The sequence below is a fragment of the Lithobates pipiens genome, unplaced genomic scaffold (genome assembly GCF_037356315.1).
Source record: "Lithobates pipiens isolate NorthernLeopardFrog02 unplaced genomic scaffold, aLitPip1_a1.2 Scaffold_23, whole genome shotgun sequence".
In the NCBI taxonomy this organism is placed as follows: Eukaryota; Metazoa; Chordata; class Amphibia; order Anura; family Ranidae; genus Lithobates; species Lithobates pipiens.
In genome coordinates this window covers 172,694,715-172,721,690 of record NW_027507785.1, presented here as the reverse complement: position 1 = coordinate 172,721,690, position 26,976 = coordinate 172,694,715, and the positions used below count along the sequence as shown (strand labels likewise).

The 26,976-nt window shown below is 44.1% G+C and overlaps 1 protein-coding gene across 1 annotated transcript in view; it reads left to right on the top strand.

The window, feature by feature from the left end:
* OLFML2B (olfactomedin like 2B) overlaps nucleotides 1-26,976 on the top strand; it is a 372,183-nt gene that overhangs the window by 314,311 nt on the left and 30,896 nt on the right. Inside the window, exon 7 of the mRNA XM_077452619.1 lies at nucleotides 1,134-1,310. Within this exon, the coding sequence (XP_077308745.1) occupies nucleotides 1,134-1,310 (177 nt within the window). The remainder of the gene's footprint in view (nucleotides 1-1,133; nucleotides 1,311-26,976) is intronic.

The following is a 26,976-nucleotide window of genomic DNA, read 5'->3' as shown; positions in this document are numbered from 1 at the left end:
ATTCCAATAAGCTCCCTGCCCACAGACCCCCATAACCACCGCCCAGGGTTGTGGGGAAGAGGCCCTTGTCCCCATCAACAAGGTGCTTTGGGGCAGGGGGGCAGAGCCAAAGCACCCCCCCCCCCCATGTTGAGGGCATGTGGTCTGGTATGGTTCAGGAGCACCTTTCCTTTCCTGGCCTGCCAGGCTGCTTGCTTGGATAAGGGTCTGGTATTGAATTTGGGGGGGACCCCACACCATTTTTTTCTTAATTTTAGCGTGGGGTTTATCTTAAAATCCATACCAAACCCAAAGGGCTTCCCAAGCTGTTTTGTGTTTATAATTTTCTATTGCCGGCTATTTTTTTTTATCATTTAGCTGCCAGCTGGGAAGCCATCTTCTCTGCCCTGCTTTTTAACAACCTATTGACCGTGTGCTCGCTGGGCAAACATCATGTCGAGTGCACAGGAAATTCGGGTGTTCGGTGGGCAGAAATACAAAATGTTGAGTTGTCACCAGAACAGGAATAGAGGGGAAATCTCCCAATGTGAACTGCAGTGTAGGGGGCAGCTGTCTAAGATTTCATCTTACCATTGCGTCTACAGGACAGGAAGTGGATGGAAATGTTTCCAACGGGACACAGATGGCAAACAAAAAAAAATACGTTTTTAACCATTCCCTACTCTATCAAACATGAAAAAAGGTTTGGCTTTAGATATATTTTAGGGTCCACGTGTCTGAGTGGTGTTCTATGCCTTATTGTTACAATGCTAATGTGTGTGTCATTTTCATGCAATCGTCTTTGTTTAGCCAGCTGTCCATAACATACCCACATTCCTTACAGTTCCTGTTACATCTGTGACTCTTGTAATTCAGTAATGATTTCATTGTTTGAATATTGCTCTAATATGTGCTTAGGGATTATTTTCCTCAATGTTTTGGTTTAATATACTGACACCAAAATCCAAAGGAACTACAAAGATTCTGCTTTAGTGGCAGGCCCATTATACTGTAAATATAATCCTGTGTAGAGAAGGCAGGAAAGAAGATTCAAAAACAGCATCATAAAAAGTCGATGTGTACTACAGATGTGAGATCAACTTCAAAAGCTTTTGTGACTAACTCATATTTTCTCTCCCCTTGGAAAACATCAGGACGATGCAAAGACACTTTATCTACAATTTCTGGGCCTACAACTCAAAACACCTATGGACGTAATGAAGGAGCCTGGATGAAAGATCCTCTAGCAAAAGATGAGAAAATTTATATAACAAATTACTATTATGGAAACACGTTAGTGGAATTTCGGAATCTGGACAACTTTAAACAAGGTAAAATGGAAAAATTTACACTTATTCATTTGACATCTGGATTTCTTGGAGCTATGCTGTTATTTCACTAATGTGTACATCCTGTTTGGTTGAGAAAAATAAATCCTTTACAAATCTGCTATATGCATCATAAGGGTTTTCACCAAAGATTAAATGCTTATTGCTAACCCTAACAATACCCAAAGGTACCTAAAGGCAATACAATCTGACTGTTCTTTTGAGAAAAATATTTGTTAGGCGATCAGATCTTAGCTAAATCAAACTAACAGGGAACACTTTAATTTCTGTTTACAATACCAGGTATGATGGAATTTAAAATGTCCTTTTATGAAGCAGTGAAATCTATTCTCAGAGGAGATCTTTCTCCTCTATGTGTCAGTTTATGAAGCGGAGAAGATCGCTTCACCCTTGAAGGAGTAAAGTGATCTACAAACGCTTCTAACATTGGAGAACGGCCCCTGATACTGGAATCTCGTGAGACTTTACGAGATTACAGTACTAGAAATTCACAGATACACAGAGATGTCAGTTTATTAACCACTTCCCGACCGTCGCACAGCGATGTACGTCGGCAGAATGTCACGGGCAGGCATATTGGCATACAGGTAAGTGCATTTCTATATGCCGCCCTGCCATCGCGTGCATGCCCCTGGCAGCATGCTCGCGTGACGGTCGGGACACCCGTGAGTTCGGTCCCGGGTCCCGCGAACTCGATCGCCGCGGGGATCGTCTCACAGGGAGGCTGAACGGGGAGATGCCGTTGTAAACAGCATCTCCCCGTTCTTCCTAGCAACAAGTGACACTGATCTCTGCTCCATGTGATTGGAGCAGGGATCAGTGTTCACTAACACAAAGCCCAGCCCCCCACAGTTAGTAACACGACCCTAGGAACACTTAACCTCTACACTGCCACCCCCTGGTTAACCCCTTCACTGCCAGTGTCATTTACACAGGAATCAGTGCATTTGTATAGCACCGATTGCTGTATAAATGACAACGGTCCCAAAAATGTGTAAAAAATGTCTGATGTGTCCGCCATAATGTCGCAGTCACAATAAAAATCACTGATCGCCGCCATTACTAGTAAAAAAACAAATTATTCATAAAAATGCCATAAAACTATCCCCTATTTTGTAAACACTATAACTTTTGCACAAACCAATCAATAATCGCTTATTGAGATTTTTTACCAAAAATATGTAGAAGAATACTTACGTATCAGCCTAAACTGAGGGAAAAAAAGTTTTAAAAGATATTTATTATTATATTTATTATTATAAAAAGTAAAAAATAATGAATTTTTTTCAAAATTGTCGCTCTATTTTTGTTAATAGCACAAAAAATAAAAACCGCAGGGTTGATCAAATACCACCAAAAGAAAGCTCCATTTGTGGGAAAAAAAGAACGTCAATTTTGTTTGGGAGCCACATCGCACAACTACGCAATTGTCAGTTAAAGCAACGCAGTGCCGAATCGCAAAAAGTGGTCTGGTCTTAAGCCAGCAAAATGGTTTGGTCTGAAAGTGGTTAAGCAGTGATAAATTATCACCGCTCAGTACACTGATAGACGGTTAGAAGTTAAGAAGTCAAATTATAGAAGTTAATTATCTAACTCTTTCCTCCTCAGATCCCCCCACATTCCCTCTTCACTCCCCGATTCTCCACCTCTGAGCTGGTGAATTGGGGAGTGTGAATTCTGACACAGCGATACGCCAGATGTTAGTCCCTCTTGCCTCTGGGCTGCTCACAAGGCCGTCCTCAGAGGGCACCTTATTCAAATTGCATCCCAAGTTAACAAAGCTCATAAGACTGACATTGATAAGTTGGAACGGGAGTTCGCAGCATTATCCAAAAAACATAAGGCTAACCCCTCAGAGGTCCCCACCTCAGTTCTAGATGCAGATCGAACGGCTCTAAATTTAGCACTCACTACCAGGGCTGAAAAAGGGATCCGCTGGAACCATTCCCGATTTTATTGCCGGGGTGATAGAATAGGCTCGCTGTTAGCACGCAGACTCTCACCGAAGAGCAAACCCACTGCACTCCCCAAAATCAAAATCCAAGGTAGCACTTTGTCTGAAAACCCTCAACGTATAATGGGACAATTCCACTCCTTTTACCAATCCCTTTACAGTAATAAGGACAGCCCGTCCCAATCGGAGGTTGATAGGTTTCTAGACATGGTTCAGAACCCAGTCTTGAAGACTAAACATCGACAGATTCTAGATGCCCCCATCTCACAGGAGGAGGTCTGTGCTGTGATTAAACGTTTAAAGGCCCACTCTGCTCCTGGCCCGGACAGCTTCTCTGTCCCCTATTATAAATCCTTCTCCACCACCCTAGCTCCCTATATGGCCCGTTTTTATAATGAGCTCAGACGAGGTGGTCAGTTAGACACCTCTATTAATATGGCCTATGTAACGGTCATCCCTAAGCCAGACAAAAATCCCAGTTCTGTTTGCAACTATAGATCGATTTCTCTTATTAATAATGATCTAAGGATTCTGACTAAAATCCTTGCAGACCGCCTGGCCTCCTTCATTAGTCTATACATCCATAAAGACCAAGTGGGCTTTATACCAGGGAGACAGGGCCCAGACCAAACACGCCGTGCCATTGACCTGATTTCCCTTCTAAATTCTAACTGAGACAAGGGGGCTCCAAGACAGGGCTGCCTTTTATCCCTTGACCTGCAAAAAGCCTTCGATTCCATTCATTGGCCATATATCTTTTCAACCTTACAGCGTTGGGGCTTTGGCAATTAATTTCTCAATGTTCTGTGTGCACTCTACTCTACCCCCTCAGCCCAGGTGCGTCTGCAGGGATTCTACTCTGAATCTTTTCCCATATTAAGGGGTACAAGACAAGGGTGTCCCCTGTCCCCACTAATTTTCACCATCGCGATTGAATCACTGGCAATCTCTATCAGAAACGATCCGAGCATTCAGGGTATTCAATGTGGCACTCAAACCCACAAATGCACATTATTTGCTGATGACATACTACTATTTGTCTCCTCCCCTCTAACATCTCTTCCCAACATTTGTCGCCTCCTAGAGGACTTTGGTATAGCGTCGGGGCTCAAGGTCAACTATAACAAATCCCAAGTACTTAACATTAATATTCCAGGACTGCTCCTCTCCAGGCTCCGGGAGAGCTTTGGGTTCTCGTGGAGTGACTCGTTCATCACGTACTTGGGGATAAAACTCACTCCCAGGGTGGATCTCCTCTACCAAGCTAACTACCCACCTCTATATAAAAACTGGAGGAGGATCTCTCTCGGTGGTCAGGGCTTTCCATGTCTTGGTTGGGTAGGATCAATACGATAAAGATGACCCTACTCCCCCATATGCTATACTACCTTAGAGCCCTTCCGATATCAGTTATTAAAACCCACCTTGAACACTTTCAAGCCAAAATCATTAAATTCATCTGGGGTAAGAGTGGCCACAGATTCGCCAAATCTGTTTTATTTAGATCCAGGTTAGAGGGAGGGCTTGGCCTGCCCAAACTGCTCTGGTACTTCCAAGCGGCACAACTAGCACAGCTCTCCAAGGTTTATTCACGATGGGAACACCCCGACTGGATACACATTGAGAGACAGGCGGTCCCTCTTCATACTCTGGATTTTCTCCTCTGGAGCCCTAGGAAATTAAGACCTCTGATTCTGTCCCCAGTGCTGTCCCATTTGTTTGCCCTGTGGGATTCCCTAAAACTTAATGAACACCTAACCTCCCCCATGGAACCTCTGAAACACCTATTCCACAACCCAGAATTCCATCCGGGTCTAGACATTAGAGCTTTCAAGTGGTGGCTTGATAAAGTAATGTACAGAATAGGCCACTTCCTTAGACCCCTGGGCCCTCTCACGAAAGTGTTCTGTGTTAGTAAATTAGATATTCCCAGGTCTGAATTCTTCAGATTCACGCAGATTTCCGCGTTCCTTCACTTTTTTTTTTTTTTTTTTATTCTTTATTTCTTTGCAAGAACAAAACAGTACATGGGTTATTAATAATAATTATACATAAGAAACACTTTCTAATAACCATATCTTGCCATTTTTATAAACAAACAAAACAACGTATGATATCAATACAATATCAATTCCCCTCAACGATTTCCTACCTTCTCCTTTGGAGAGAAAAAAAAAAAAAGGGGGGGGGGAAGAGAGCAGAAAGAGGATTTCTGCGTTCCTTCACAAACAATGTATATCACTCCCAAATGGCCCGCAAATAACCCCATACGAACACTGGTGTGGGCAGGAGATCGAGCAGAGGGGTGGGATCTCCCTGATCTGCAGGGCGCTATCATCCAGGAAGTCCAAGATACCTTACATGCTGGCATGGAAAGGTGATTTAGCTCAAAGCTGGAGCTTGGAGACCTGGCAAAGGAATTTTTTTATATTCTTACAAAGGCATTTTGAATACCAGTCTCATAGAAGCTAGCATAAAAGTTTTTACCAGATGGTACCTAGTGCCCACAAAATTGGCTAACATCTTCCCAGCAGCATCTCCCCTCTGTTTTAGGGGCTGCAACCTCAGGGGTGACATGCTTCATGTATGGTGGTCCTGCCCCAGGATTCAGCATTTTTGGCATAAAATATTCTCATGGATCAGCAAACTTGTTTCAAGGCCTATTCTAACATCTCCCCTCACGGCTCTCCTCAATTTCCCTGTAAAGGAAACTTCCAAGATTACACAACGCCTCATCTACTTTATTTTACTAGGGGCCAAGCTCACCCTGGCTAAAGCCTGGAATAAAACATCGGTTTCACCCAGACTATCTATGAGAAAGATATCCTGGATCATGAACCAAGAGAAGATGGCTAGTGTAATCTTGGACCGTTCCGAGAAATTCTACCACACTTGGGAACCTTGGGCTTCATTTGTTGGAATCACTCTCCCACACTGATCTCCTAATCATCCTAGTTTGATCTTTACTCCTCCGGACGACTTTCTCACTTTTTTCCCCCTTTTCTTCTCATCTCTTCTACACTTCTTTTCACTTCCTCTCTGATTGCTCTCCTTTTCCTCTTCTTTGCTTAAAACAAGGCTGAAGCAACCTCGAGAAGCAGCACTCCCGCGACCAAGGTTTACAATTTTTTTTTTCTTACAACCTGGTGTGGGCGCTACTACTCGACGATTAAGTCCCTCGGGTAGAGGATATGTTATAAGTAAAATTCTACTGGTTTCTACCTTGCGAGGGAGTTTTATATAATATTTTGCCTCCTTGGTAGCCCGCGCCTGGTATTTGCTGAGAACTCAAGGACGTGTTTTCTAGTTCAAACTTGTTCCGTTTTTTAGTCTTGTTAGGTAAAGGTTACGGTGCTACTCCTCCCTCCGTGGGGTTGGGGGGCCGGGGGGAGTTGCCCAGCCGCAGCGTGTTCCCTTATGGGGGGGCGGCCGGGGGCCCCCCCTCGGCTAATCTCACCTCCAGGCGTGGGGCACTGACAAAAGGTCTTTGGGTCCCTAATTTGCATTGAGGCCCTGATCTTCTTATTTTAAATCTGGTTGTGTAACCACATCTTATTAGCCTTAACCTGGTCATGGGTTGGTTTTCTTATTTTGTTACGTTGTCTTCTCATCCTCATGATGTATTTCGCTTGCTTAGGGGCGATGTGCCTCATGGTACTTCAGCATTTCCATGTAATGTCACCCTTTGTTTTCGAAATAATAAAAATCTATTGAAACTGAATTCTGACACAGATCACCAGTGAAGCGCTGAGATCGCAGCTTCATAAACTGGCTGTTACTGTGTCAGTCTATGAGGATTCTCCATGTGCGGAGATAATCAGCGGGAGAACAAGTTCTAACACTTCTCCCCCCAATTATCTCTGGTTCATAAACTGTTTATGGGCTGTGATCAGCGGCGATCCTCGGGATCTTTGCTGATCACTGCTTCATAAACGGACACCTATGTGCTAATAAAAATGGACAAGTCTTTGATTTACACACATACATTTACCAAAATTCATTGTTGCATTGTATTCTGAATAAAGCCTGGAACTGCTGTCCAATCTGTGGTTGAGTATTTTAGTTATTGTACTGCGGACCATACCTGTGTCCTTTACTGCTAGAGCTATCAAGATTTGAGGATGTGTCAACCAGGCACAAATCATCAACAATCAATAACAGCATCAAAAACAATCACTGAACACAAAACAAAAAAAAAAAATATGCTTGCTAAGTAGTGTATTTGAATGGACAGCCAATCTGTCAATAGGTAAGTTGCTGCACTTAGCATATCATAGTGTTGTATAGCAACTAAATGCAGACATCTCAAACAGCAGGGAAACTCATCTCCCCAGCACTGGGATGTCAGTTCTACACTGCATTATGCCCTATACACATGGGCGGACTTTCCGACGGAAAATGTGCGATCGGACTGTGTTTTTGGAAATTCCGATCGTGTGTCTGCTCCATCGGAATTTCAGACACAGAAAGTTTGAGATCTTGATCTAAAATTTTCCGACAACAAAATCTGATTGTTTAAATTCCAAGCGTGTGTATACAATGCCGATGCACAAAGTGCCACGCATGCTCAGAATAAATTACAACACGAAAGCTATTGGCTACTGTCCTCTTTATAGTCCTGTCATACGTGTTGTACATCACCTCGTTCTGAACAATCGGATTTTCCGACAACTTTGTGCGACCGTGTGCATACAAGACAAGTTTGGGCCAAAATCCGTTGGAAAAAATCAGACGGATTTTGTCCTTCGGAATGTCCGACCCTGTGTACAGGGCATTAGTGTCTAGTGTTATAGGTTCAGTACTTTAAGATCCTTTGATGAATTCCTTGGTTCGTTTGCCAGTAGTGAAAAAACTGTATAATGAACATAAATAAAACACAATTGGCTTGTAATACTGCATACTGTATATTGTAAAATAGAAGGCTCATCCTATAGTGGCCATGGTAACCATCCATGAGCAGGGACACCCAGGAACTGTCCAAGCAGGTTTGTTCTACTAAATATTCAATAACTTGCGCCATGCAAAATATGTGTATATACAGTTGTGCTCAAAAGTTTGCATACCCTGGCAGAAATTGTGACATTTTGGCATTTATATTGAAAATATGACTAATCATGCCAAAAAACTGTCTTTTATTCAAGGATAGTGATCACATGAAGCCATTTATTATCACATTGTTTGTTTTTTGGCTCCTTTTAAAATTATAATGATAACAGAAATCACCCAAATGGCTCTGATCAAAGGTTCAAATACCCTGGAATGTTTGACCATGGTACAAACACAGAAGGTGGCACACACAGGTTAAAATGGCTATTAAAGGTTAATTTCCCACATTTGTGGCTTTTTATATCGCAGTTAGTGTCTGTGTATGAATAGTCAATGAGTTTGTTAGCTCTCACTCGGATGCCCTAAGCAGGCTAGACACTGAGCCATGAGGAGGTAGAAAAGAACAGTCAAAAGACCTGCGTAACAAAGTAATGGAACTTTATAAAAAATGGAAAAGGATATAAAAAGATGCCCAAAGCCTTGAATATGCTAGTCAGTACTGTTTAATCCCTTATAAAGAAATGGAAAGTTTGGGGCTTTTTTGATACCAAGCCATGGTCAGGTAGCCCAAGAATGACAAGTGGGCACAAATTAACAGCCCACAACATGGGATTGTGGCCGCCACGTTATTTAATAAAGTTTTTTTTAATTTTATAAAAAAAAGAAAAGAAGAGAGCCTGTCACAAGGCTTGAAGTGGGAAACGCGTTTTTTCCTGCATGTGTATGGGGCTATAAAGGGCCCAGCATGACAGACCTGTTTGCAGTTGTCCTGGATTGGCTTGGCGAGCTCCTCAGCTATCATACATGAAGTCGCTAGTGAGGAAGGTCTTGGAGAAGGCAGCGTCTGAAGGCGGCCATGAGTGGTTACGCTGGTGCCTGGCGATGGCAGAAGATGACCCAGCATCTGAGGTAAAAGCGCAGCATCAGATTCCCCCAAGAAGAGCGGAGACAGAAGAGATGACCCAGCCAGCAAGTCTTACCTCAGCCCAGCACTCCCCAGCTTGCAGGCTTCAACGGAGCCGGTGTCTTGTAAAATAGTGTCCTCCATCAGATGGTGTCCCCTGCGTACTGCGCATGCGCAGTACACAGGAACACAGATTCCGAAAATTGCCGAGGATGAACGGCGCCTGCGCCGTGAGTCCAGGTTCTATCCCCACTATCCAAGTGGACATAGAGTTAGAATAAAAAAGAGCCGAGCGGAGCGAGGCCAAGCCCGAAGCGTGGCGAGCGAAGCTCGCCCGCGAGGGGCCCTCTAAAATTCTTAACCCTATGTCCGCTTGGATAGTGGGGCTACCCCCTCCACTCACGGCGCAGGCGCCGTTCAGCTTCGGAGTTTTTCCGAAGCCTCGTCTGCTCCGTACTGCGCATGCGCAGTACGGAGCGGACAGCATTTGATAGGCGGACACTATTAGGCAGAACACCGGCCATCTGAACGTCCAAAGTCGGATGCAGCGTTGGATCGGAAGGATAGGATCTGCCCAACTGAAGAAGAGGAAGATGGCATTCCTCTGCCGCTTACTGGGGCAGTTGGCAGCAGTGAAGGCGATTGGATCCTGTGCCCTGCTTGGCATGGAGCTGAGTGAGGGGAAGATGGCCCCCACCCAGCTCCATACCATTGCAGGGCGGAAGCGATGTCAAAACGTCACTTCCGCCCATAGCTTTTAAAGGGACTTTTTTTTTTTTAAACAACTTCTTTTTATTGCATTTTAGGGTAAATATGAGATCTAATATCTTTTTGACCCCAGATATCATATTTAAGAGGTCCTGTCATGCAAGGGATGTTTACATTCCTTGTAATAGGAATAAGAGGGACACAATTTTTTTTTATATAAGAATAGTGTAAAAATAAAAAGTAAAACGCATACGTGAGTAGCGCCCGCATATGAAAACGGTGTTCAAACCACATATGTGAGGTATCACCACGATCGTTAGAGCGAGAGTAACTCAAAACATGCAAGCTGTAGAATTTTTTAAATGTCGCCTATGAAGATTTTTAAGGATAAATGTTTGTCGCCACTCCACAAGCGGCGTGACATGTTGGGTATCAATTTACTCGGCGTAACATCATCTTACATAATATAAAAAAAAAATGGGCTAACTTTTCCTGTTGTCTTATTTTTTAATTGAAAAAAGTGTATTATTTCCAAAAAAAAGTGCGCTTGTAGGACCGCTGCGCAAATAAAGTGCAACAGAAAGTATTGCAACGACCACCATTTTATTCTCTAAGGTGTGAGAAAATAAAATAAATAAATAAATTATTATTATATACAAAGTTTTAGGGCTCCAGGACCCAGATAAGATCTACATACCAGACACAAATCCTGGAGCCCTCACAATTTGTATGTGAGAAACCTAGGTGACACATGTACACTGTCCACAAATCTGTCAGCTAGCGCTTACAATATACACTCACTAGCCACTTTATTAGGTACAACTTGCAAGTATTGGGTTGGACCCACTTTTCTCTTCAGAACTGCATTAATTCTTCATGGTATAGATTCAACAAGGTGTTGGAAACATTACTCAGAGATTTTGGTCCATATTGGCGTGATAGCATCACGCAGTGGCTACAGATTTGTTGGCTGCAAATACATGATGTGAATCTCCCATTCCACCACATCCACCACAGGGTACTCTATTGGATTAAGATCTGATGGCTTTGGAGGTCATTGGAGTCCAGTGATCTCATTGTCATGTTCAAGAAAACAGTTTGAGATGATTTGAGTTTTGTGACATTATCCTGCTAGGTAGCCATCAGAAGATAGGTAGACTGTAGTCATAAAGGGATGGACATGATCAGCAACAATATTCAGGTAAGCCATGGCGTTTAAACAATGCTCAATTGGTACTAAGGGGCTCAAAGTGTGCCAAGAAAATATCCCCCACACCATTACAACACCAGACAGAAACTGTTGATACAAGGCAGGGTTGATCCATGCGTTCATGTTGTTTAAGCCAAATTCTGACCCTACATCTGAATATCACAGCTGCAATCGAGACTCATCAGACCACGCAACATTTTTTCAATCTTCTATTGTACCATTTTGGTGTTTTTTTGCGAATTGTAGCCTCAGTTTCCTGTTCTTAGCTGACAGGAGTGGCACCCAGTGTGGTCTTCTGCTGCTGTAGCCCATCTGCTGCTGTGCATTCAGAGATGGTATTCTGCATACCTTGGTTGTAACAAGTTGTTATTTGATTTACTGTTGCCTTTTTATCATCTCAAACCAGTATGCCCATTCTCCTCTGACCTCTGACACCACCAAGGTGTATTTGTCCACACAACTGCTGCTCACTGGATATTTTCTCTTTTTTGGACCATTCTCTGTAAACCTTAGAGATGGTTGTGCATGAAAATCCCAGTAGATCAGCAATTTTTGAAATACTCAGACCAGCCCATCTGGCACCAACAACCATGCCAATTTCAAAGTCACTTAAATCCCCTTTCTTCCCAATTCTGATGCTCAGTTTTAACTTCATCAAGTTGTCTTCACCACATCTAGATGCCTGAATGCCTTGAGTTGCTGCCGTGTGATTGGCTGATTATCAATATGTGTTACCAAGCAATTGAACAGGTGTACCTAATAAAGTGTCCGGTGAGTGTAATGAGGATTCTGTAATACTAGGTGATGCTAGCAGCTGAACATCTGGTGATGCTGGTATTTCAAATGAAACCCTGGGATGCCCCTAAAAAATCTTAACTCTAAGGTCCAAATTCTTAGAGTTTATGGGTCTGTATATGACATATTTCCACCATAGCAGCCAAAGAACTTCTGGGAATATATAGACTTTTATGTGCTATTATAGTGGCAGGAGCCACATCTACACAGTACAACTAGTAATCACATTACTAGTATTTCCTGTCAATGTGCATGGCATTGGGCAGCTGTAATAACACAGCTTTAAACAATACTGTGCTTGCAGGCATTAATGCCAGGAAGTATTTCTAAATGGTTTCCAGCTGCTGTAGTAAAGATTGTATTGTCATGATGAATAGCTAGTTTCAGGTGCAACCAAATGGGAAAACATTCTGGATAGAACGCATATTGAATCAGAAAGGATTCTAAGACAGAGAACTCAAGCTAGCATTAACATAAATTCTGTACTTATTCATTTTAGATAAAGCTCCTCAGACAACTACAGTGTAGGGATGAGCTTCGAGTTCGAGTCGAACTCATGTTCGACTCGAACATTGCCTGTTCGCCTGTTTAGAACAGTGAACAATTTGGGCTGTTCGCAGCAAATTCGAAAAGCCGGAACACCCTATACAAGTCTATGGGAGAAATCTAAAGTGCTCATTTTAAAGGGTAATATGCAGGTTACTGTCCTAAAAAGTGTTAGGGGACCTGGGTCCTGCCCCAGGGGACATGGATCAATGCAAAAAAAAGTTTTAAAAACGGCCGTTTTTTTCAGGAGCAGTGATTTTAATAATGATTAAAGTGAAACAATAAAAATTTAATATTCCTTTAAATTTCGTAGCTGGGGGGTATCTATAGTATGCCTGTGAAGGGGCGCATGTTTCTGGTGCTTAGAACTGTCCCTGCACAAAATGTCATTTGTGCAGGAAAAAAAGTCTTTTAAAATCACTTGTGGCTAAATTGTCGAGTCTCCGTAATACAGAGAACACTCAATGAGTGTTCTCTGTATTAGCCGACAATTCATTCATTCATTGATTAAAAGAAAAAAAAAAAAAAAGCGTGGGGGTTCCCCTAAATTCAATTACCAGGCCCTTCAGGTCTGACATGGATATTAAGGGGAACCCCGCATCAAATTAAAAAAAAAATTGACGTGGGGGTCCCCCTAAAAATCCATATCAGACCCTTTATCCGAGCACGCAACCTGGCAGGCCGCAGGAAAAGAGGGGGGGACGAGAGAGCGGCCCCCCTCCCTCCTGAACCGTACCAGGCCACATACCCTCAACATTGGGAGGATGCTTTGGGGGTCTGTGACCCCTCAAAGCACCTTGTCCCCATGTTGATAAGGACAAGGGCCTCATCCTCACAACCCTGGCCGTTGGTTGTGAGGGTCTGCGGGCGGGGGGCTTATCAGAATCTGGAAGCCCCCTTGAACAAGGGGACCCCCAGATCCCGGCCCCCCCCCTGTTTGAAATGGTAAGGGGGTACAAAAGTACCCCTACCATTTCACAAAGAAAGTGTCAAAATGGTTAAATAAGACAAACACACTTTTGAAAAATTCCTTTATTAAAAATGAAAAAAATAAAAAAAAGATTCCAGCGGTGCTAATCCACTCTTGCTATCCAGCGACGGATCTCCGGGGTCCAGCGATGGATGATCATATCCAGCGACGGGGGATCTCTCAGTCCAGCGCTGTCCATACATCCTTCTTCTGTCTCCACTCCGGAGACAATGCAGAGAGCCCAGCGCTGACGTTTCTTATATTAGGAGGGCGGGGCCACCCGTCACCTGACCCCGCCCCCTCTGACGCTGGTGAAGGGAGCCAGGGGTTCCCCAGTGACGTGTGGGTGACCCCGCCCCCTCTGATGTAACGGAAACCTGCGTTACATCAGAGGGGGCGGGGTCACCCACACGTCACTGGGGAACCCCTGGCTTCCCTCTCCAGCGTCAGAGGGGCGGGGTCAGGTGACAGGTGGCCCCGCCCTCCTAATATAAGAAACGTCAGCGCTGGGCTCTCTGCAGTGTCTCCGGAGTGGAGACAGAAGAAGGATGTATGGACAGCGCTGGACTGAGAGATCCCCCGTCGCTGGATATGATCATCCATCGCTGGACCCCGGAGATCCGTCGCTGGATAGCAAGAGTGGATTAGCACCGCTGGAACCTTTTTTTTATTTTTTTCATTTTTAATAAAGGAATTTTTCAAAAGTGTGTTTGTCTTATTTAACCATTTTGACACTTTCTTTGTGAAATGGTAGGGGTACTTTTGTACCCCCTTACCATTTCAAACAGGGGGGGCCGGGATCTGGGGGTCCCCTTGTTAAAGGGGGCTTCCAGATTCTGATAAGCCCCCCGCCCGCAGACCCTCACAACCAACGGCCAGGGTTGTGAGGATTAGGCCCTTGTCCTTATCAACATGGGGACAAGGTGCTTTGAGGGGTCACAGACCCCCAAAGCATCCTCCCAATGTTGAGGGTATGTGGCCTGGTACGGTTCAGGAGGGAGGGGGGGCCGCTCTCTCGTCCCCCCCCCTCTTTTCCTGCGGCCTGCCAGGTTGCGTGCTCGGATAAAGGGTCTGATATGGATTTTTAGGGGGACCCCCACCTCAATTTTTTTTTAAATTTGACACGGGGTTCCCCTTAATATCCATGTCAGACCTGAAGGGCCTGGTAATTGAATTTAGGGGAACCCCACGCTTTTTTTTTTTTTTTTTTTTAATCAATGAATGAATGAATTGTCGGCTAATACAGAGAACACTCATTGAGTGTTCTCTGTATTACGGAGACCCGACAATTTAGCCGCAAGGGATTTTAAAAGACTTTTTTTCCTGCACAAATGACACTTTGTGCAGGGACAGTTCTAAGCACCATAAACATGCGCCCCTTCACAGGCATACTATAGATACCCCCCAGCTACGAAATTTAAAGGAATATTACACTTTTATTGTTTCACTTTAATCATTATTAAAATCCCTGCTCCTGAAAAAACGGCCGTTTTAAAAACTTTTTTTTGCATTGATCCATGTCCCCTGGGGCAGGACCCAGGTCCCCAAACACTTTTTAGGACAGTAACCTGCATATTACCCTTTAAAATGAGCACTTTAGATTGTGAACGTTCGAGTCCCATAGACTTTAATAGGGTTCTAAAGTTCACACGAAGTTTAGGTCTGTTCGCAGGTTCTGGTGCGAACTGAACAGGGGGGTGTTTGGCTCATCCCTACTACAGTGACTTGAAAAGGTATTCACGCCCCTTGAAATTTTCCACATTTTGTTATGTTTTAACAAAAAACATAATTGTATTTTACTGGGATTTTATGTGAACCGCTCCTATCCATTGAAATCAATGGGGCAGCACTATACCGCCGGCCTAAATGGCCATTTAGGCTCTGAGGAAAGGGGTTCTCCCCTGAAATGCGTCAGCCATTTTGTTGGCGTATTGCTCGATCCACTTGACATCAGGTCCAGGCTTGTTGATGTTTGGAGGAGCGGACTGTACTGTATTCATTATGCCTTTTATCAATACTCGTTTGTGAGTATTCATTTTGCTATGTGTTTTATTTGAATAAAGGTCTATCAGCGGTAATGCACTAGGTCGGTGTGCCCCCCTTTTTAACCCTGGAGGAGCTACAGAGATCCACAGCTCAGGTGGGAGAATCTGTTAACAGGAAAACTATTAGTCCTGCACTCCACAAATCTGGCTTTTATGGAAGAGTGGCAAGAAGAAAGCCATTGTTGAAAGAAACCCATAAGAAGTCCCGTTTTCATCTTATGAGAAGCCATGTGGGGGACACAGCAAGCAGGTGGATAAGGTGCTCTGGTCAGATGAGACCAAAATTTAACTTTTTGGTCTAAAAGCAAAGCACTATGTGTGGCAGAAAACTAACACTGCACGTCACCCTGAACACACCATCCCCACCTTGAAACATGGTGGTGGCAGCATCATGTTGTGGGGATGCTTTTCTTCAGCAGTGACAGGGAAGCTGGTCAGAGTTAATGGGAAGATGGATGGAGCCAAATACAAGGCAATCTTAGCATAAACCTGTTATGCCACGTACACACGATCGGACAATCCGCCCGTGTGTGGGCTCCGGCGGATTTTTTGTTCACTTTTGAAATGAACGGACTTGCCCACACATGGAGTAAAGTCCGTTCATTTTGAACGTGGCTCCAGGTAGACAGAACTATAGAAGGAAGTCAATGTTGCCACCTCCATCGGCGATATTGACACCTCGCGAGCCCCGTCACCTGGTATGGAGTTAAAGGGGAACCCTTACGCTGAAAAAAATGGCATGGTGGTCCCCCCAAAGTCCATAGCAGACACTCATCCAAGCATGCAGCCCAGCCGGTCAGGAAATGGGGTGGGGACGAGCGAGCGCCCCCCCCCCCCCCCCCCCCCGAGCCGTACTTATCAGAATCCGGGAGCTCCCCAGACTCACCTTCGAGCTGGACAACAACTCTAAACATACAGCCAGAGCTACAATGGAATGGTTCAGATCAAAGCGTATTTATGTGTTAGAATGGCCCAGTCAAAGCCCAGACCAAATCCAATTGAGAATCTGTGGCAAGACTTTAAACTTGCTGTTCACATAGGCTCTCCAGCCAGTCTAACAGAGCTTGAGCTATTTTGCAAAGAAGAATGGGCAAAAATGTCACTCTCTATATGTGCAAAGCTGGTAGAGACAAACCCAAAAGATTTGCAGCTGTAATTGCAACAAAAGGTGGTTCTACAAAGTATTGACTCGGGGACTGAATACAAATGCACGCCACACTTTTCACATATTTATGTGCAAAACATTTTGAAAACCATTTATCATTTTCCTTCCACTTAACAATTATGTGCCACTTTGTGTTGGTCTATCACATAATATCCCAATAAAATACATTTATGTTTTTGCTTGTAACATGACAAAATTAGGAAAATTTCAAGGGGCATGAATATTATTTCAATGCACTGTACATGGTATGCGCTCCTTGAAATAGAAGATGTGCATTCCATTGAATTAGTATGTGTAGCATATGTTTTAAAATGGTCTACACTTAAATACACTTGAATATTTTTATTGAACATTAAGATATTAAGATATTCATCAGAAAATGTCTACTCTTACAGTAGCCTATTTTTTACTAACTTGGAAGCATTGTGATGAATAAACTTCCTTGCACTCTTCCCTTTCAAACTTCCCTTCCACTCAAACCATGTTGGTCCCAGCATATTGAAATGGTGCCTGTCTAAGTATATTTATTAAAGCTGAGCTCTGGGTAGATACGAAGGACATGATTTAATCCTGCTATGTATTTATTTAAGCATATTTTTTTTTTTTTAAATGTAATGTAATTAAAAGGTTTGAAGGACAATGAAGCACACATAGATTGCAATTCAACGTGAGCTGCTCAAATACCAGGTCAGCTGGAATATATTGACATACAATAGGTATGAGGTTGAGAGATTGTAATAACAGACATGGGACATAGGAGTAAACACATTATAGCAATATTGTGAGGACAAGCAGTCCATCTGCAGTTATGACGCAGTATGCATAAAGATCACAATTTATGCAAGAGACAAATCATTCATTTGTTAATCAGTGGCCTACTCACCAAATTAATTTTTAATGCAAGCTGTCCCTGTATAGTAGAGTTCGTAGAGGAAGGGAAGAAACAGCAGAAGGAGCCAATAAGATGTGCTGCAGTGCGAGGAGCATGCTGATAGGAGAAGAGAACAGAGTAACGGAGAGATTAGCTCATCAGTCTGCTGCTTCTCCTTTTACTATCCTGGAGGAGGGACAAGACCTGCCCTGCTGTACTGTGGCAGAGCTGTATTTAAACTTAGGGTTGGATAGACGATTGAAGGTGATGAAAATTGCTTACCAAATAATCAGCATCAACGGATCAGGCACTACCCAACTGCATTCCCCAGGGCAGAAAACCTTCAAAGTTATGAGCTCTGAATCTTCCTGGAGTCTAAGTCTAAAATGGGTAGGAGTTTGTCCATTTTAGGTGAACTACATACATGGGAGGAAAGTGGCCCATTTGGTTTGCATGTTGGAGATGAAACAGATGAAGAGGCCTTCTAGGAAATGGAGATGATAGGTAGAAGAGACAGAGATATTCCCAGCTGAGAATATAAGGCCTTCTAAAAATAGGAAGTGAACTCAGATCTGCGGTCTGAAAGAATGTTCCTCGAAAGGCCATAAAGCTTGACAATTTCTTGTAATAAAATACTGACAAATTGGATAAAGCCAAAAAAAAGTCTACCATCACCTAGATGGTTACCCGATACCTCAAAGGAAGGCACGTCAACATCAAAATCTACAAGGAGATGAGTCTAAGGCCTTGTACACACGGCCTGACATTCTGACAACCAAATTCGTTGGATTTTGTCCGACGGATTTTGTCCGACGGATTTTGTCCGAAACTGTTGCATACACACGGTTGGACAAAGTTGTCGGAAAATCCGATTGTACATAACGTGATGACGTAATTTAGTTATGACGGGACTACGTTCAGGCTAGTAGCCAATAGCTTTGGTCTTGGAATTTGATCTGAGCATGCGTGGCACTTTGTCCGTCGGAGTAGGCTACACATGATCGGAGTATGTCCGATCGGAGCATTTTGTCTGAAAATTGGAAAACAGTCCGATGGAGACCACACACAGTTGGATTATCCGACAAAACGGTCTGATAGGACACATTCCGTCGGAATCTCTGACCGTGTGTACAAGGGCTAAGGGCATTCAAAACAGGTAGCAGTAAGAGCGGGCCAAATGAAAAACAATGGAAAAGAAGAGAAATAGCCTTTTGCCCTATACACATACGGTCAAACATACAAAATCCATCTGGTCCCCACCAGTGCTTCTTGCTCCTCCTCTTCAGACAGTGCCCCCCAATAGCAAGTAGCTTTCTCTGTCAGGGACACAGACCTTTACATTCCCCCAGTGAAAGCATTTCCCCCACAGTTAGTAAGCACATCCAGGGAACACATTTAACCCTTTGATCGCCTCTGATGTTAACCCCTTTCCTACCAGTGTCAGTAGAGTAACAATGCATTTTTTTTTTTTTTTTTTTTTTTTAGCAATGATCACTGTTTTAGTGTTACTGGTCCCCAAAAAGTGTCAGTTAGATGTCTGATCTTTATCTGCAGCAATATTGCAGTCCCACTATATTGATCACCACCATTCCTAGTAATAAAATAAATAAAAATAAAATAAATAAAAATAAAATATACCAAAGTTTGTAGTTGCTATAACTTTTGTGCAAACCAATCAATATACACATATTGGGATTTTTTTTTACCAAATATATGTAGCAGAATACATATTGACCTAAAGTGATGAAGAAATGATTGATTTTGAAGTAAAAAATATTGTTGTTTTTTTTTTTCAAAATTGTTGGTCTTTTTTTTTGTATATAGCTCAAAACACAAAAACTGCAGAGGTGATCAAATACTACCAAAAGAAAACTCTATTTGTGGGGAAAAAAAGGACATACATTTTTTTGGGGTACATCGTCGCATGACCGGGTAATTGTCAGTTAAAAAAACACAGTGCCGTATCGCAAGAAATGACCTGGTCATGGGGGTAAACCTTCCGGGGCTGAAGTGGTTAAACAAAAAGTGAATAATAAAAAAAAACATTTCCTATAGAAGCACATCTTTGTCCAAGTTTCTGCTTACTTGCTCATAAAAAGTGAGATTTATTTGACAACTTGGCTTTTTTTCTATGGTGTCTATTATTTTTATGATATTATGTTTTAAGCTCATACCACAATGTATATGGCTCATAACTCACCCCAACTTCCCTACAAATATTTTAAACTTACAGGTCTGTTGTTTCTGGATAAAAATAGTGTTTCTTTGCGAAATATAAGAACACGTTTGCTTTGTGCCACTGCATTGTTACCAAGCCAGCCAGTAAAGAATCTTTAAAACCTAAAAACAATGCTTTAGAGAGAAAGTAAGGTCGGGCCAAAACTCTGTTAACATTTTGCAGACATGTACACAGCTTTTCTACTTCTGTCAATATTTAAAGAAAAGCTTTACAGAAGCTGACCGAGCAGAAAGACAGACAAAGGAAAAAAGCAAACACTTTCTTGGAAAGGATTTCTCATGTATCCCCTTTTTGAAATAGACAGCGTCATTTAGTAAAATATTTGAATTTGTAGATGTCTCTTCGGATGCACTTCACAGCAATTCTAACAGGATTTAACAAAATTCTTATTGTAAACTAGACACATATCTGCTGCATGTGGTGTATAGTTTGCATGGCACAGAGTAGTACAGTGTTTTCCAGAACTGTCATCCAGTACTTTTAGTAGTGAATGTTCTCCAGACGTCCAGAAAGTTGGACAGGTGTTAGCTGGTAATGGCAAAAAAACGAATTCAACATGTTCCTTGTGATTCTGTCAAAAGTAAACATTTTTAAAAGAGAAATTATTAAGAAATCCTCTGAGGGCTATTCAAATTTAAACTGGTACTGTAAGATAACGCACACTTTGTTTGACAATTGCACGGTAATGCAACGCTGTACCCAAATGACATTTTTATCTTTTTTTCACACAAATAGTTTTTCATTTGTGGTTTTTTATTTTTTGCTAAACAAGCAAAAAAAGACTGACAATTTTGAAAAAAAAATGTAAAACTTTTTTTATAGTTTCTTTAACCACTTGAGACCCACGCTATAGCCGAATGATGGCTACAGCGCGGACCTCCTTTTCCGGGACTTCGTCTATTGACGTCGTCCCGTGCACGAGCGGCCTGAGGGGCGCGCGCGGTGCGCTCTGTGATCGGCGAGTCTATGAGACTTGCCTGATCACTGATCTGAGCAAGGGGTCGATCCCGACCCCTTATCACGTGATCAGCTGTCAGCCAATGACAGCTGATCATGTGATACAACGGAGTCGGTAATTGGCTATTATTCCTCCTCGCGCTGACAGCGCGAGGAGAAAAAAAAAGAGCCGATCACCGGCGGCCGTGATCGGGACATTAGTCCCGATCACGGCCAGCCCTGCCAGTGCCCACCTGCCCCCTGCCAGTGCCACCTCATTAAAAAATAAGTGCCCCCCGTCAGTGCCACCAGCAGTGCCCACAGTGCCACCCAGCAGTGCCCACAGTGCCACCCAGCAGTGCCACCCAGCAGTGCCCACAGTGCCACCCAGCAGTGCCCACAATCTGCCTCAACAAAGGTGCTGCACCCCAGTGCCACATATCCGTGCCCATAAGTGTCATCTACCAGTGCCCAGCAGTGCCGCCCATCAGTGCCCAGCAGTGCCACCTATCAGAGCCACCTATCAGTGCCACCTATCAGTGCCCATCAGTCCCATCTATCAGTGGTACCTATCAGTGCCCCTTAGTGCCACCCATCCGTGCCATATTATCTGTGCCCATCTTTGCCCATCAGTGCCGCCTTATCTGTGCCCATCGGTGCCGCCTTATCTGTGCCTATTAGTGCCGCCTTAACTATGCCTATCAGTGCCCACCAGTGCAGCCTATCAGTGCCCACCAATGCAGCCTATCAGTGCCCACCAGTGCAGCCTATCAGTGCCCACCAGTGCAGCCTATCAGTGCCGCCTCATCAGCGCACTTCAATGAAGGAGAAAAATGACCTGTTTGCAAAATTTTATAACAAACTATTAAACATTATTTTTATTTTTTATTTTTTTGCATTTTTTTTTGTTTGTTTAGCAAAAAATAAAACTCCCAGCTGTAATGAAATACCACCAAAAGAAAGCTCTATTTGTGGGGAAAAAATGATAAAAATTTCATTTGGGTACAGTGTTGTATGCCCGCGCAATTGTCATTCAAAGTGCATCAGCGCTGAAAGCTGAAAATTGGTCTGGGCAGGAGGGAGGTTTAAGTGCCTAGTAAGCAAGTGGTTAATAAAATTTTGCAAAAAAGTAATTTTTCTCCTTCACTGATGGGCACTGATGGGCTGAAATTGTTTCTTACTATTTTTTCCTGACAGCCTACGTGATTTTCCGAACCTGTCATTTTCTCCCCTCAATTCCGCTTGTTTGGAACAAGCAATGCATGTAATGCCATGTACACACGACCAGGCATTCCGGCAGACTAGGTCCGACGGAATTAATCAATCGTGTGGGCTAATCCGATTGTATTTTATTTAAAAAATCAGACGGACCTAGAAATAGAACATGTTTCAAATCTGTCCGACGGAATTCCTATCTGGAAAACTATTTGTCTCTATTCTTGTCTGATGGACCAAATACAACACAAGGGAAGCTATTGGCTACTGGCTATTGAACTTCCTTTTTTAGGCCCGTCTTACGTCATCACGTTCAAAATAAACTGACTTTCGAACGGACTTACTCCGTTCATGTGTAGCCAAGTCCGTTCGTTCGGAAAGTCCATCGGAACTCCGCCAAAAGTCTGTTGGGAAGACCGTCGGACCTAGTCTGCCGGAAAGTCAGGTCATGTGTACGCGGCATTAGTTGCAGTCATGTGCACTGCTTTTTGCACACTACAAATCCAGTAGTCCATAGTCCCTAGTCCTTCTCATGGGCAAGCAAGAAAGGGTGACTACATTCCTACATGCAGTGGGACAAGGAAAAACAAATGTAGTCACCCTCTAACAGGAATCCAGATCATATCACCAAAAAATGGAATTACGTACCGGTAATGTCCTTTTCCAGGAGTCTTTCAGGACAGCCACCTTTGAGAGACACTGGCTCCTCCCCTCTTAGGAAACACCGCCTTGATTTTCATGATTTAAGCCTCCTCCTCCCTTCGTTCCTCAGTTCTTCCAGAGTACCTCCGGCCAACTGGGGAGACACAAGAACACGTCAAATAAACAAACTTTTAAGTCTTACCTGACGGCCTCATGTAATGAGTTCCCGATGATCTGCAAAAAACTTGGGTGGGAACCGGTGCTGTCCTGAAAGACTCCTGGAAAAGGACATTACCGGTACGTAATTCCATTTTTCCCCAATCGTCTTTCAGGACAGCCACCTTTGAGAGGATAAGCGAGTACCCTGTCTTAGGGTGGGACCTACTGCTTGCAGCACCTTGTGACCAAAGGGCTTGGTCTTTGGCTGAGAGAAGATCCAATCTATAGTGCTTCACGAACGTAGAAAACTTGAACCACGTTGCGGCTCTACAGATCTGTTCAGGAGACACACCAGCCCACATTGTCTGCGGAGTTGCCGCTGTCCTGGCTGAGTGTGCTTTAATTCTAACTGGAGGCTTTAATACCCCAACCGCGCAAGTCTGCCCAATGGCTGACCTTAATCATCTGGTTAGCGTACGTCTAAAGGCTTTGGAACCCTTCCTAGCCCCTGGAAGTAACACCAAAGGTAAATCAGACTTCCTGAACTGGCTTTGTGTAACCAAAATAATGAAGGACACGTCCAAGAAGATGTGTCCTGTTCGCTCACTGGTTTTGAACGAAAAATAGGCAGCATAATCTCTCGGACTCTCTGAGGATTAGAGACTACCATTAGGTAAAAAGGCCAGAATGATCTTAAAAACTGAATGGTCTGGAAAGGGAGTGCCTTAACAGAAAAGGTTTCGAGTTTACTCACTTTCCTTGCCGCAGTGATCGCCACAAAAAACAGTTTTGAGAGTGATCAACCATAACCAGCCAGATTCCAATTGCTGAAAAAGGTTCCTTTGTGGGAACCTGTAAAACTAATGAGTGACCCCGACTGGGAAGGGGGCGACCAAAGGCTTGGTCTTTGCCTACTTAAGGCTCTAAGAACCTTACTATACCAAGGTCTGATGTTAGATGCCCTTCCAGGAATACGCTAAAAGCGAAAACCTGACTCTTCAATGTTTATGGGGCTAAACCTTTATCTGCCCCTGACTGCAGGAACTCTAGAACGGCTACGAGGCTGTGCACATTGAAGGAGTTCTCTGAGCATCAGCTGTTGAACCGTCTCCATACCTTCAAGAAAATGGTCTGAGTTTCTATTTACCTGCAATTCAGAAGAGTGGCTATTAAACAGTCTGAGACCTCTTTGCCCTTCAGCAATTCCTTCTCAGTAGCCAAGCTGCAAGAATCCACCTGGGGACCGCAGACTGGACCCTGGGAGAAGGGATACTCCTAGACCGGGAAAACCCGGGGGGGGGGTTCCCCTGACAGGCCCTTCAGAATGGAGAACCACGGCCTCCTGGGCCCAAGAGGTGTGATTAAAAAATAGGTAGTAATCCCCACCTGAAAACTTCCCTGACCCTGCAGGAATCAGAACGGGAGGGGAGAAAGCATAGCACTTAGAGAAACCCTAACTCTGTGCTTTAGTGTGTCTGCTCCCGACCTCCCATCTCCCCTGTTCATGGAACAGGAGATGGCTTCCTTTGCGTTTTCCCTTGAGAAAAAGAGAGGTCCATCCAAGGAATCCCCCAACTCTGGGTGATCCATTCGAAGAACCTCCTGCTTGAGAACCTGGTTGCTCTGAGGAAATCTAAAATCAGGATTTGCTCTCCTTCAAAACAGATCACTGAAAAGACAGGATTTCAATATTCGGCCCATCTGAGGATGGCCTTCGCTAGGACCCATAAAGGATCCGCTCCAGGAGTCCCCATCCTGTCGACGCAAGCCACTGCCAAGGGATTGTTTCCATGACTCTTACATGAAGTCTCCAGAGAACTCTGAGAGGTCCTGAGAACCAGATCTACTGTTCTCAACTCCCTCCAATTTGAGGATCTCTTAGATTCCTTCCTCTCCCAGGTACCCTGTACCAAACAGGAGTCTAGGTGTGTACCCCAACCTAAGCCGTTCGTATCGGTTGTAACCACCCTGGATACTGGGAAACTCCATTCTAGGTCTTGTAACAAACGTGCTCCCTTTCCCAAAGGGACCTCTTTACCTGAGTTGGAACCAAAGAGTCCCAAGACCCCTGACTGTGGTCCCAAATCTTCAAGATGAATAGTTTACAGAAGACGGTAACATGACCCCGTCCACTGAACTGCTAGGAGCGTGGCTGTCAGTAAACTCAACCTGCCTAACTGAGTTTTTGACAGTTGCCCTGGAGAAACAACAGTGCTCTGTCTATCTTCTGGATCTTCTCCAAGGAGGGAAGACCTTTTGTTCTGTTGAGCCCAGCACCTACCCCAGGAAGGTGACCCCCTGGTAAGGAATTTAAGTTGGGTTTCTCTAGGTTCAGAGGCCAACCCAGGCTCACAAACAGGTCTTTTGTTACCTGTTGATCCCAAATCGACTGCGTCAGAGAAGGTACAAACCGGAGAAGATCTTCAGGACACACGATCACCGAGACTCCCCTGAGACGCAGGAATGCCAGAACTTCTACCATCACTTTGGTGAAGATAGGAGGAGGAAAGGGACAGCCCAAAAGGGAAGTGCTTTGAACTGAATGTGTAGCACCCCTACAGAAGTTATCACTGCCAGCCTAAGGAAACGCTGGTGGTTCTCTGCAATGGGAATATGCAGGTATGCATCCATACTATCCATGCCCTGAAAAAGTTTTGGTGGAAGAGGTGTCCTCACCCAGTGACCAAAACCAACGAAAGCCATCTGTAGGTGACTAAGACACACAGACGTTTCAGGTTCAGGATGAGCCTGAATTTTCCCAAAGGCTTGTGAACCACAAAAATGTGAGAATAGGAGCCCTTTCTATATATCCTGCTGGGACCTGTATTACCACTTCCTGTTCCTCTAACTCCTGAAGAGGAAAGAAGGGCACATTTTGGCAGCTCAGTGACAAGGAGTCTCAAAAGAGGAGAGCTCTGAAAACTCCAAACGGTAACCTCTTACGATGATCCCCAACACAAACTGATTGGAGGTGATCATCTCCCACTGGGGGAGGAAGGCCCCTTTTTTACTGCTCCCCATATTTCTTCTTAAGGGGAAAGGCCTTTTTCTTATCAGCCGTGCGATCTAGCACTGCTTCAAGACCTGGCCCAAACAGCAGTAAACAGTAGCAGTAACAGCAGTCTCCTGTAAAAAGGATTCCAGAGCTTTGCTTTGGACGCCTTGTCCCCCTGCCATGTCTTCAGCCTTAAGGCCCTCCAGGCTGAGTTGGCCAGAGCCGAGGACCTTGCATACATTCGCATGGATTGAGTCGAAGCACCCGCAGTGTATGCTGACTCCTTAAGCACCATGGGAGAGGAGGATAGAAAAGTCTCCTCTGCTGTCATTGCTTCATGCATTAATCTGGATAAGCCAACACTTCATATTACGAGCCACCACTGTGGCTTCTATGTCAGGCTTAAAGATTTTCTTATTATAAATCCCAGGCATCCTTCAGAAGTGAATCCATCCAACAGCAGGTTTCCTGTAAAAAGGATTACACAGAGCTTTTGCCTTGGACGCCTTGACCCCCTGCCATGTCTTCAGCCTTGGAGCCCTCCAGGCTGAGTTGGTCAGAGCCGAAGATCTTGCATACATTCGCCTGGATTGAATCGAAGCAGCGTATGCCAACACCTTAAGCAGTATGGGAAAGGAGGATAGACTTCAGAAGTGAGTCCATCATTTCAAACATAGGGTCTGAAAGTATTCCCATGTCCCTGAGGACAGGTCAGTATGCCTGGACGTCTGAAGAAAGGTAGTCTCTAACCTGGGAGATTCTATTCCAGACAAGAGCTTCCTCTTCCGCCCAAGAAAAAACCTTTGCTTTAAAGCACCAGAAAAGAAAGGTTTTCCTTCGGGACCCCGCCATCCTGATGGCATCGATCAAGACATCATGAACCGGGAACACCCGCTTCCCCCAGGTCCTAGTACATCTGATCGTGGGGTGACAATGCCTTCTTCCTAAAGTGGTATGAATAGCTCTCAAGAGCTTATCCACTTCATCCAGGGGGAAGTTTATATCGAGGGGTTCTTTTGGGTTCCCCACCCAAGCCCTCACCTTTATCAGAGTCCCTTGGAAGTCTGAGACGGCACTGTCAACTTCTTCCTCAACTTCCTCTCTGGAACCCTCTAGACTCTCCCTTAACCTGCAGGAGGAACATCCATCGGGTTAGGTGGAACACTCTGCTGTGCTGGTGAAAGAGTGCTCTGGAGCTGAGGCCATTGTAACCTTCACAGAAGCCGCCAGATATGCACCGTGTTCTGC